We start from the raw sequence: 13,198 nt of genomic DNA on the forward strand, positions 1-13,198 counted from the left end.
AATTCGCCACTTGATCTTCATTCTCTCGACTTCCTCTCAGTCTCCTTCCTCCCCACAGGGGACACCCACCCATCCATCCCATCCCCAAGCTGCTCCTTATTCTCCCCCCTTGGGCAGCTACTTTGTAACCAGTAATTGCACAAGATGGAAAACTGGGTAATGTGATAACATATATGATGAAAATATATTAAATTTGAGGATGAGATTAAATGGAGCATCTCTGAAAATAAAGCTTCATTCTATGAGAGAAATAATAATTTAGGATGCAATGTAACTGCTACATAAATGCTCACATAAAATGGATATCAAATGCACCCTGCTGTTGACTGTCAAGGATAAAGGATTTCAAGGGCAGATTTTCCCCTAGAGGTTAGTAATTGAGCCATATGGCTTATAGATTATTGAACCCAGTGTTAGCAGTTTCTGAAAAAAGGTTTGGGTTTAATAAGGAGCAATTGTGCAGTGAGGTACTTTCACATTCCGGTGTCTGCTGATGATGGTTTATATGAAGGAACAAAACTTTAAAACTGTAACTATTTTTCTTACCCAGTGTGATCTTGTGTACTATGCAAAATATCTCAAAGGCATACAAACCACAAAGTCCAACAGTGGAACTTCTAGAGTTTTCAGGTGCTCCCAATTAAAATCATTAGGTGAAATTCAGTAAATGTTTGCTTTGGTTTTAAAGGTTCAAAAAGGTTTCCTAAGCTGGTGGCTAAATTTATGGTAGAGATGGGGAGAGGTGGAAGAGGGAAGAGGGAAGCAGGAGAGAATAGGAGGAAAAAGAGAGAAAGGAAACCATGGGAGATAAGGATGCAGCTCTGGATCTGATGCCAGGGTTCCAATACCCGCTCTTCCACTTACCGGACAAGCACCCCTAGCAGCACCAGCCTCGTTCTGATGAGCACAGTGGAGATGATGCTAGTGCTCACCTCTTAGGGTTGCTGTCAGCAGTCAAGGATGCTACTTTACATGCAGATATTGCTCAGAACAGCTCATGGCCCGCAGGAAGTACTCTAGAAACATTAGCCTACTGATATTATAATTGAAATGTAGGAAGTCACACTTCAGCTTTCTTTCTCTAAATGCAGCGGTTGTGGTAGGATTTATGCAAAGAGTCATTAAGTCAGGGTGAGGCGGAGGTTGAAGTAAGTCATTTTAAGGCTGCCATGGCAGAGGCTCTAGGTGCCCTGACCTCCACCCCACTCTAGGAAAAGGTCAAAGCCCAATCTATGTGGCAAGTTAAACATAGCCCAGCCCTGGTTAGACACCCAGTGGGAGCTGAGAAGAACATGGCAGGTGAGCTTGGAAGATCCATTGCAAACACGGGTGCTAAGTCAAGTGCACAAGACTAGAAGTTCACAACACCAGAGGCTGGAAAGGGTAGTAGGAGACACAGGTAGGAAGATCTAGGAAGCCCAGGTCCAGCTGCAGTTCAGGCTACACCAGCATCTCTACTGTGGGGAGAGAACCAGACCCAGGGAGCTAGGAAGACAGAGAGGCATGAATTCCCTACAAGTCTGAAAGCAGACCCAGAAAAATACTCACACTTCATTGGCCAAAGAAAAAGAGACAGGCCCTTGGCCTGGGGCAAAACACCCACTTTCTAAGGGAGCAGATACAGGGTTCTCACTCACCTGTAGCTGGAGCAGTTATCAAACAGCCAAAGATAGCAATTATCAGAAAGTTACCTGTCTAATGACACTTTTACTTACATCCACATTTGAAAGTTCCCCGCCCCCCTCAATGTAAGACCCAACCTTGAATGGAAATTTCAGCCATGAAAGTGTTAAACTTAACCAGGCTGTTGTGTATGGAATTGACATTCAAGCTTTCATAATACAATATTACATTTACCTTTAGTTACAATCAAGTGTTAAGCTTTGCTTAAGCCAATGATCTCACTAGTCCAGAGGTTGACAAACTATATTCTTCAGGCATACCACCTGTTTTTATAAATTAAGTTTTGTTGGAACATAGCCACATCCATGTGTTTGCTCATTATCTGAGGCTGTTTGGGGGCTACAAAAGGAGAGTCAGTTTCCATAGAAACCATATGGCCAGCAAAGTCTGAAATATTTACTCTCTGGTCCTTTATGGAAAAAGCATGTGACCTCTGAAATAGTCAATAGAAGAATAAGTGGGAGCACAAGTAGATAAATATTTCTCTTTTTTTAAGAATGTTAAGAGTTCATTTATTTGCTTGAACATATTTAGTGAGCATCTGGGATGTACCTTAGCACTTCCTATGCCCTGGGGACAGAGCAGTGGAGAAAACTGAGTGGTTACCTTCAGGAAGCTTACACTCTAGTGGGGAAAAGTCAACCAAAATAAACACACAATATGGCACACAGAGATATGCCCCTTAAGGTGACATAAGTAAGTTTTGAAGGAAAAGAGGGGTTAGCATTGTGGTGGGAGAAGGACTTTGATTATGTGACATTTGAACAGAGACCATCCTCACCCCACTATGGAAGTAAGGCTTGCTTTCAGGTAAGAGTATTCCTGACAAAAGCAACAAAGATAAACAAAGAAATGAAATTGTGTTTGGTATATTCAAGGAAAACTAAGAGAAGGTCAGTGGACTATATCAAGGTAAGCAACGGTGAACAGGAAAAGATGAATTTAGAAAGATAGCAGGTGTCAGATCTGATAAAGAATTTGGATTTCACTCTGTTACATGGAAAGCTAATGAAAAAGTTTTTCCCAAAGTAGTGAAATCATCTGATTCTTGTTTAAGAGCAATCACTCTGGCTATGGTATGTAATATAGGGGTCAAACATAGAAGCCAGGAAAGCAGTTAAAAGTCACCCTTTGCTAGGTTTTGCTGCAATAACAGGAACTGTAGAATCTCAGTGATTTAGAACCACAAAAGTTTATTTCTGGCTCAGGTTGGATGTTGACTATTGCTCTGATTGATATTGTCTGCAATCCATATAGAAAGACTAGCCCCAATCTGTAACATCACAGGGCTCATGGCACAGGGAAGAGAAATGACATAACTACATGATGGCTCTTGCTCAACAGCAGAATATGTCATTTGCATACATATTTCACTGGCCAAAACACACAAATGGGCATGCCTATTATCAACATATCTCACAGGAAGGGGTAGTGAAATGTGGGGATGGTGATAAAAATGTACCCTAGCAGTTATGACAAAGATTTTTGGATGAAGATGACTGAGGTAGAGGGGCTGAGATGTGGCTTTGTTCTAAATATATTTTGGACAGGATTGCTAATGAATCAAAAGCTGTGAGAGAAACAGAAGTCAAGAATGGCTCTAATGTGTTTTGCCTTTAGCTGATACAATAGGACCAAATTTATGAAATAAATGGAATCTAGCTCCCCCTTCCCCTTTTTTGGCACTTACCACTCACTTCCTTTATGATATCTACTCTCAATTCTTTTGAGGGCTCTGGTCTTAAGTGGTTAAGCTCATTAGCTTCAGGAGAGTTACTGCAAAGGGTAAGAGCATAAGCTCTAGAGTCAGATAGACTTTCCTGGGGTTTCTTGGTATCTCCTCTCTGTGACCTTGAGCAAATTGGTAAATATCTCTGAGCTTCCATTGTATAATCTTTAAAATGGTGGGTATCATTTTCCTTAAATAATGTTTCTAGCATGAGATAAGATATGTGTCTACAGCATAATAAATGCTCATTTAATGGCCCCTCTTGTTAGTAAGAGTCTAAAAGGGAAGGTTTGGGGTAAGTGGGGAGGGAGGCACCAGCGAGGTAAGTAACGTTAGTTGACTTGGGAACATGTGCCCATTATAAGCTGGGTTCTCTACCTTCTCTTGATGCACTTTCACCACAGGCTTGATGAGTGAAGCTTGTCACCCCCATTTTACAGATTAGTAAACCAATACACAGAGGCATTAAGTGATTGTTCCCAAGGTCACACAGCTTGGAAAGCAAAGAAGTAGGACTAAAACACAAGTGTGTTTGAATCCCAGGCCTGTGCTCAAATAAATCAAATAAAGAATTTAAAATGTTGGTGTAGCTTGCTATTTATAGTGTGCTTATTTTTTATGGCATGAGCTATCATAAAAGTTAAACTGATCATGTATGAAAGGCAATCTGTGCATTCACTTCTAGGAAATGGTACGAGAGATTATTTCACTCCATGCAGGCACATCCTTCTCAGAGGATATATGCAAATGTAGTACAGAATTAGAAAGTCTTATTTATAGTCTGGGGCCAGGGAAATAGCTTTCTGGCTTGAATATAAAGGAAGGTAGAAGAGATAGTGGAAAGGCCCAGGCATAAGGAATGAGAGTGGAAATCCCCACTTGAAAAGAGAATATGAAAAGAATAAATGCAGCTAAAAACAAACGTATATAAAACCACAGTAGTATTGAGAGCAACATAATTAAAAAATAAGTGAGATCCCACTTTAATACCAGTTCAGTGATAAAAATATTTTTAAAAAGTAATGCCGAAAGCTGGTGCATATGCATTGAAAGCTGGTCCTTCATACTTGCTCTGGGCAATTGAAGATGAAAAGTAATTTGGAGAAACACAGGAGACTTTAAAAGTATTCATATTCTTTGATTCAATAATTTCCCTTCTGAGAATTCATTCCCAGAATAATTCAAACTACTAGGAAAAAAATGAAGATGTTCTTTGTAGAATTATTTGAATGATAGCTCTTAAAATGTTGGTCCCACAACTGGGTAATGGTTAAATCAATTATGATACTGCTACTCCCTAGAATTTTATACAGATATTGAAGCTTATGACATACACATTTAAAAAGAAATACAGATTGAGCAATGAAGTACTGATACATGTTACAGCCTGGATGAATGAAAGCATGCTAACTGAAAGATGCCGGACATAAAACACCACATATATATTATTTTATTCATATGAAGTGTTTGTAAGAGGCATATCTATGGAGATAGAAGTAGAATAGTGGTTGCCTAGGGCTGGGTATAAAGGGAGGGGGTGAAGAAATGGGTGTAAGGGGAGGGGGTGAAGAAATGGGTGTAAGGGGAGAGGGTGAAGAAATGGGAAGTGACTGTTAATGGAAACAGATTTCTTTTGGGGGTGATAACAATGTCCTAACTTAGATTGGGATGATGGGTGCACAACTCTGTGAATATACTAAAAATCATATCATTGTATACTTTGGATGAGTGAATTATATCTCATAACAATGTTAAAAATACAAATAGAGTATTTTCCATAATTAAAACTAAGTTATACAAATTTATAAAAAACAAACTAGTATATAACCAAATGCCAACAGTGGTTTGGTTCAAGGGATGAATTTATGGGTGAAAATATTTGCCATCTCTTGTCCAAGTTTTTTGCAATATGATTAGAGTGGGTTTTTTTTTATTATTATTATTAGAAAAAAAATGTAGATGTAATGAGCAAATAGACCATTCTCCATTCTCCTCCACCAAAATAGTTTTATGGGTGTTTTTGTTTTTTGTTTTTGTTTTAACCTTGCAAAGTTAAGAGTCAGAAAATTTAGAGTGCCACAGCCTTCACAATCTTTTCTGGCCATTTCAAGCCATTTGTTTCTATTTTACAAATGGGAACTATAACCATATTAATGAATGTAACCCCAAATAAAAATATAAACATTAAAATTCTGGTCTAGTGAACATATATTTTTTCTCATTTTTAGGAAGTGATAGAAGCAATTGCTGAGTGTGCATTTAAGACTTCACCTTTTCCAATTCTGCTTTCATTTGAGAATCATGTGGACTCGTAAGTATTTAACACATCCAACAGGAAGTCTTTTTCCCAAATAGGGCATGTTTAATAATTGTTCATCTGATGTAAGATTATTTGACATTATTAATGGTGTTCTTTGATTATGTTATATATTAGGTGGCATGTTTTCATCTGTGTGAGATAGAATTCATTCATTTAAATTTCATTTATGTTAACATAATCCATTGGACTTATGAAATCTACTTTCATGCCATAGTAGAATTCTTATAAGGCAATGGAGCACATTGCCTTACATAATACAAGTCTCTATTGCAGGGAGCACTTTAACGATCCTCCTCGATTAGCTCCTTCTGTTGCATGCAAATTGATTGTCAGTTTAGCCATACTACAATGGAGAGTTCCGTACACATGGGAGCTGGTTCAGGGACAGCTGTAGATTCTATTCTGCCACTTTGCACTTATATAGAACTCAGACCCCCAGATGTTCCCTCTATCCTCTTCCCATTGGTACCCCCTGTTTGTTAGTATTGGCAAACATTTTCCTATTTCAAAATAGCCTGCACTTATTGCTGAGCTACACAAAGAAAAGGCAGTTTTCACTTTACTGTTGTATATTCATTTATGACAGAGGACCAGCATAAGACACAGTTATTTCAAATGCATGGGTATTAGTTTAACATGCACTCAATTTAAAGAGCTTCAAAATGAAAAAGTCTAATCTGTATTGAATCAAAATTCAAGCAACTGAAATTCTTGACCATGGAATTAACATCTAAAGATGATGACGGAGCAGTGGCCATCATTGCTCAAACCAGCATTTGGGAAGTCGTCCTCTTTCATTCCAAGGACCTGCGCCAGTTTTCTCTACCAGCCAACAGCACCTGTCCTAACCTGGTCAATAGGTCCTTTCTCCCTGATCATTGAAAGTCCTTTCCAGGTCACTGATTGCTTCTGCCCAACTAATTCCTGCACATGCTTCACTTCAGTAAGTTTTAGGGAAGCAGGTTGGTCATGAGCAAATTTCAGCTTCAGGAATTCCTAAGTAGTTAAATGTGATCATCTGTTAACGTGTATGGGGCGAGAGCCCTTACTTCTAGTTTGCCCTCGGGAAACCTGTGTTACATTTACCAGCTCATGATTCTGTTTCATTAGGAAACAGTCACCCAATGAATGATGTAAACATTGGGTCCGTAATTTTTTAATGCTCTTGCGGGTTGATTGAAGAGAAAATACGTTATTCCCTTTCATTGCTCTTTCTGTTTTAAAAAAAGGGAGCAGTGCCCCTTCAGTTGCTGCATTTCTTACCTCATTTGCTGCAACAGCTCTAATTTACAGGTGACTTTCCTGGAGCGTTCTCTGATCTCTGCCCACCCATTTGTAACAGGGCTCTCACAGTGCTTTAGCATCTTTCTTCCAGGCACTATAGTTCCTAGACTTGTTGATGGTTATTTCCTTTGTGGAGAAATATCTCTAAATCTAGCACCTTTATTTTCTTCAAGAAATGTTTCTATGTCAATTAGACAAAATGAAAAGCTGTTTACAAAATGTACAAATCCATTCTTGATGATCACACCCACTACGTTGAGTTCTTCCATAAGGTAGCCAGAGAGGTATCAATAACCAAAACCACCACACACATAATAACAGCCAAGATTTATGATGTCCTGAGCAGGGTTCCACGCATAAGCTCATATAACCCTCACCCTAAATCCAGGTGCTCCTATGAATACATATTATTATTATGATTATCCCTATTTGACAGATGAAGAAACTGAGTCCCAAAGAGAGTAACTTTCCCAAGGCCATTCAGCTAAACAAGTGGTCATCATACTGCGGCTCAGAGCCACATGCGGCTCTTTGGCCCCTTGAGTTTTTAGCAAAGGCCAGCTTAGGAGTACCTACCTATATAGTTTAAGTTTAAAAAAATTGGCTCTCAAAAGAAATTTCAATCATTGTATTGTTGATATTTGGCTCTGTTGACTAATGAGTTTGCCGACCACTGAGCTAAACCATGACAGAGCTGGGATTCAAATTCGGCTAGTCTGGCTTCAAACATGGGTTTAAGCACCACCATCCCCACACCTAAGCAGAGGTTCATGAACCTTGAAAACATCAAATGAAGACCATGAGAGCATCCACAAGGCACCTGCCTGCAAACGTTCACATTTATGTAGTTGCACCCTTAACCACAGGTCATTTTTTGCCATCTTTTAACACCTGTCATACGGAGAGCCAAACTGGGCATGAAAGCTAAGCCTAATGCTGCACACAAAAGCAAAAATGATAGTGCCATAATACTGCTCTTTCTGGTTTAAAACATGAGAAATTTAGCTATTAAAAGTTTATGAATAATTCACGTGTAACAAAAGAAAACAGGAAAACAACCTCTGGATGTCCTGCTGTTTATCTCCAACCATTGAGATAATCTAATGGCCATGAAATACAAAGATATTGACTTCTATTGTGGGAGGAAGTTGTTTGCTTCATAATCCTGTTGTCCTTGAGCTGCACAAATCAAAATCGCTCAACCACAGTCCTTTCCTGAGAGGACTGTCACGCACCCTAAGAAATCTGATAAGCTTTCCCTTTGCTGGTAAAACTCTCTGCTTGACACATGGGCCACCTCACCTCATCGCTGAACCAGGAGCCATTTATCATTCATCAGCTGCAATGCGAGTCCCCACTAAACCTAGATGTAACCTCAGAATCCTTCTCAACACAGTGACCCACCAAAGACTTCTGAAGTCTATTTGCCCTCTCTAGTGAACCATGTTACCCTCCTGCAGGTAACAAAGTGCCAGACTTGGATCTCTGGTCCCAGCTCCTGTCCCAACTTACTGGGAAAAATAAAACTCACGGAATGTTTTGTTTTTTTCTCCAAATATCTGCACTCACCTATTCATGTATGACAGAGGGGAATCCGCCACCAGTTGCTGGCAACTTATCCTTTGTTCACCTGCTACTTTCAGAAACCCATAAAATGCAGATTCCTGAGCCACACCCCCACTCCTGACTTCAGATTTCTAGAAATAAGACTTGGAAAAGTCCTAGTTAACTCCCATGTTCTACCTAATTTGTGAACTAGCACTTTCACAAGAAGAATCCTACACTGAAATCCAACGAAGTAACGTCGAGCCATGTTTCAGCCACGGACAGTGGGAGATTTGGCCCGGGCTTTCAATTTCCATGCACTGTGGATGCTTCAACTACAGAGAAGGAGCTGGTTTAGTTCAACTGGGAGGACTGACCCCATGAAATGAGGCATGTTTCTCAGTCAGAAAACTGACCACTTTGCCAGGTGCCTACACTTGATTAAAACACTGCAGGTATTTTAATATGTCTAGATGTTCCTGCTATGGTCTGAAGCTCAAAAATGTGTATGTGAATATTTTCCTCTTACTTCATCTCCATGGTAGCCACTGTTGATCCAGGGGTCCTCAAACTTTTTAAACAGGGGGCCAGTTCACTGTTCCTCAGACCGTTGGAGGGCCAGACTATAGTTTAAAAAAAGAACTATGAACAAATTCCTATGCACACTGTGGGCCCGGGACGAGTCAGCTGCTAAGCATGACAGGCAGCGGCACCCGGCGGGCCGGATAAATGTCCTCAACGGGCCGCATGTGGCCCACGGGCCGTAGTTTGAGGACTCCTGGTTGATACTCTCAATGCTATTCCTGCAGTTCTGACCCGCAATTAAAGCTGGTTTGTTTTCCATGGGCTTTTTCTATTAATTTGCCCTCGGTTCTGCTTCAGTTTCCTGTCAGGTGCACTTGTGGAGAGCATGAATTGCCTGGTTACCAAATAGGGCGCTTTACTTTTTTCTCGGATACCTACCTCTTATTCTCCCATCTCTGTTGATTTTGAGGCAGGTTTGTAAAAAGTCTAGGTCAGACGTAGATTTTTGCTGTACAAAGTGCGGATGATCCGTGGACCAGCACCGTAGGCATCACTGGGAGCTTGATTGAAATGCAGTCTCAGGCCCCACCCCAGACTCTGACTTCTAATCCTCATTTTCTTAAGACCTCCCATGATTAGAGTGAAGCCTGAGCTCTCTGCTCTAAGCACCGCAGTTTGTTAACCACCTGCCTTGGAATTACCTGCAGACCTGTTACAAATGCAGGTTTCAGGCCTCCACTCCCAGCCCAGTGAGTCAGGGGACTGGAGACTAAGCCTGCCACCTGCATGCAGCTTTAACAGCTTCAGGTGACTCTTTAGTGGAATCGGGTGTAAGATTTTGCTCCAGAAAATCCCTTCTCTGGGCCTGGAGGACTATTTGACAGAGCACAGGAATCTGCCTGTCACCTGCAATGGGACACCTGGAACATCTCCCTCTGCTGGTGAGAATATTGTTCCCTGAGAAATCCTGAAAACCGGGCATTCGGCTGAAAAACCCTTTTCTCTCCAGGTCTCTGATCAAAGGAACTTGGGGCTCCAAATTCCAAAACTCAAGAAAAATATCATCTACTTCAACACCTGTTGACTTATTTTAATCAATCATAGTATTTGAGTTTGTTTTTTTAATTAATCCTCACCATTGATTTTTAGACAGAGTAGAAGGGAGAGGGAGAGACAGAGAAACATTGATGTGAGAGAGATACATCAATTAATTGCCTCCCACACATGCCTCGACCACTGCTAGGGATCAAGTCTGCAACCAAGGTACATGTCCTTCACCAGGAATCGAACCCGGGACACTTCAGTTCTCAGGCTGATGCTCCATCCACTGAGCCAAATTGGCTAGGGCAGTGGTCGGCAAACCGTGGCTCGCGAGCCACATGCGGCTCGTGAGCCGCGGTTTGCCGCTCTGTTGACTAATGAGTTTGCCGACCACTGGGCTAGGGCAATCATAGCTGGTTTAAACTTGAGCGTGCTTCAGAATGATCTAGAAGCCTTGTTGAGACACAGACCTTGGGCCGTGCTTCCTCAGAGATTCCAATTCAGAATCTGCCTTGAACCTGCATTTCTAACCAGCTCCAGGGGCTGTTGATGCTACTGGGCATGGACCACACTTGGGTAGCAAAGCTCTGTGACGTTTAGTAGCTCCATTCTGTGAAAGTGAAATGGTGGCTTTGGACAGTTTCTTTTGTTCAACCTGGACCGTGCGGGCCCCGCACAGATGGACGTGCTTGAGCTACAGGCACAGAGCTGGCTGGCTTGGTTGAGCCTCTGGGTCAGTTATCCGTTGAGCAAAAGTGTCTGAACTGAGGATTCCCGGGCTGCGTGCCAGATGGGCCGCATCTCTGCTTGCTCCCCAACTTCTCAGACGTTGCACCCCAGTGCTTTTCAGGACCACTACTCTGACTGGCAGTTTTCCTCTCTGTGAAGCTACTGAGGAACACTGCAGTATATGCTCAGGGCTGCCTGGCCATGCAGTCAATCTCATATGCCACCAGAAAGGCAGCTGAGACGTTGGAAGGCTGCTATGTAGGGATTTGCAAGTTCTGTGAATCTCTTCTTTGCCTCTCCCTGCAGTTCCATATTCGGGTTCATATTTGGATCCCAGAAAACTCACTTGAAACCCAACATATATGCTTTTTTTACAAAGGGAGGAACATAAGGAGTGCTTTTCCCTGTGGGCCATTGCGATATGATTTGAACCCCCAAAGTCACCCCCCTTTCAGGAAAAAGCAGTCCGTGATCCGGGCTTAACAGTCATGTCTTCCAAGAGGGAAGAAAAATAATCACATTTAAAGTCAACTGGAATTGTATAAAGAAGGCTTTTTATCGCTTACTTTTCCTTGCTTCAGTCCCAGTTCTGCTAAAGGTATTCACATCGCAGCACATAGAGGGGACTCTTGGAAATCGAGTTTGGCAGCCTGTAGATCAAAATCACAGTCCACAAAACCCGATGGAATTGGATGCCTTTGTAATGATACTTAACATTCTACAGAATAAGAAAAATGTTATTGCTTTGCAAAAGGTCAAAGGAAGCAGGAGTATTGAAAGACTACGGATGTTCCCTCATAGGAATGGTGTTTCTATGTTCGCAGGCTCGCGAGTTGTCTAGTCTGACTGCGATCATCTTTCCTTTGCCCTGGTCTTTAATGTTGAAAAGGCGTTTGCATCCATTACTTCATCTTCTCAGCAGCACTGTCCCTTTCCAGGAGTAGTTATTATCCTCTCCATTACCCATCAAGAATGGTTGAGAGCCTGGAGTCTCCAACCTTTTCCCGTTAGACCAGATGCCTGCAGGCACATAGGCTGACAGACCTTTGCTTCCCTACTGTGCACATAAGAGTTTCAGACATCTTTCTCCAAGGTGCCTGCTGCTCTTGTCTTTCCTCTAGGACCTTTCCCAAGACTTTTGCCCATCTGCCCTTTCTTCTACATTTTGAGATATATTCTCTCATTCTTTCTCTCTCTCTCTCCCTCTCCTTCCCCCTCTCCCTCTCTCCCTCTCACCTTCCTCTCTGTCCAAATCCTTCCTTTCCTCCCTCTCCTCCCTCACCTCCTTATAAACCTCCTTTGCAGTCTAGGTCTCTCTGTTGGTTGAACAAATTTCACCCAAGAATTCACATTAAATCATGAACAAATTCCACCCCCAACTGTCTTGCATTTGACTTGGAATCAGGAAATTAAACCAAAGGGCCTGAGTCCCTAACTCTGGGACATTCGAGAATACCGCTGGAGTGTGGTATTCAGATTCTCAGAGGGCAGGGTAGTAAACAAGGGATTTTGAATGATAAACTCGGATCCAGAAAGGGCATTGCCTCTTTCTGTAATTAATAACACAGTAAGCCTTCCTGTCCAGCCTCTCGGAGTAAGCCTCCTTGCTGCCTCCTTCTCTCTCCTTTCCCGCAGCCCGAAGCAGCAGGCCAAGATGGCAGAGTATTGTCGGCTGATCTTTGGGGATGCCCTTCTCATGGAGCCCCTGGAAAAATACCCAGTAAGCATTTTTGATGTTTACCCCTGAAGGAACACATGTATTATTTATGAGTGGAGGTGGGGGGGGGGCACTTCCTTACATGCCTTTCACGTGTACCTTTCTTGGTAAGATTATTTATGTCCTTGAAAATGAACCTTTTGACTGGGAGGGGAGGGGTAGTATGTGCCACTGAGGGTGGGAGACATCCATTCTCTTCCTCTGCCCACAGTCTCCCTCCCTCTGCCTCGCTGCCAGACGTCACCCACTCAGGACTGCAGGGTTCCCACAGGCAACAGCAGCCCACAGAGGCAGTCTGAGGGGACAGGGCCCCGATCACCTCCCAGGAACCACATCACACCCCTTTGAGAGAAAAGGGTTGGCAAAATGGGACCTTGCAGGTGGCACAGTGACATCTAGGCCTGTCCCTGCTGGCCGCTGCTCACTTCCCAGCACGTGCCTCTTGGTGTGGTAGAACTCAGGCATCCTGTAGCCATGGTAACACCCCTGCTTTGGGAGGAGAAGCAGCAGAAACAGCAGAAACAGCCTCAGGTAGTCTCTTCCCTCTTCCACCCTCTCTCCAAGTCTCCCCACATCCTTACATGATTTTTCATACCAGTGCCCAGGCTCATTGAAAGCAAAGAAC

The 13,198-nt window shown here is 42.4% G+C and overlaps 1 protein-coding gene across 2 annotated transcripts in view; it reads left to right on the top strand.

Annotated features, from left to right (window-relative positions):
* Positions 1-13,198, top strand: part of PLCB1 (phospholipase C beta 1) — a 660,162-nt gene that overhangs the window by 505,730 nt on the left and 141,234 nt on the right. For both annotated transcript variants that reach the window (XM_080685590.1, XM_080685589.1), the window contains exons 12-13: positions 5,641-5,723; positions 12,492-12,576. In XM_080685590.1, the coding sequence (XP_080541716.1) occupies positions 5,641-5,723; positions 12,492-12,576 (168 nt within the window). The remainder of the gene's footprint in view (positions 1-5,640; positions 5,724-12,491; positions 12,577-13,198) is intronic.

The sequence above is a fragment of the Plecotus auritus genome (genome assembly GCF_963455305.1).
Source record: "Plecotus auritus genome assembly, chromosome: 8".
NCBI classification, from domain to species: domain Eukaryota; kingdom Metazoa; phylum Chordata; class Mammalia; order Chiroptera; family Vespertilionidae; genus Plecotus; species Plecotus auritus.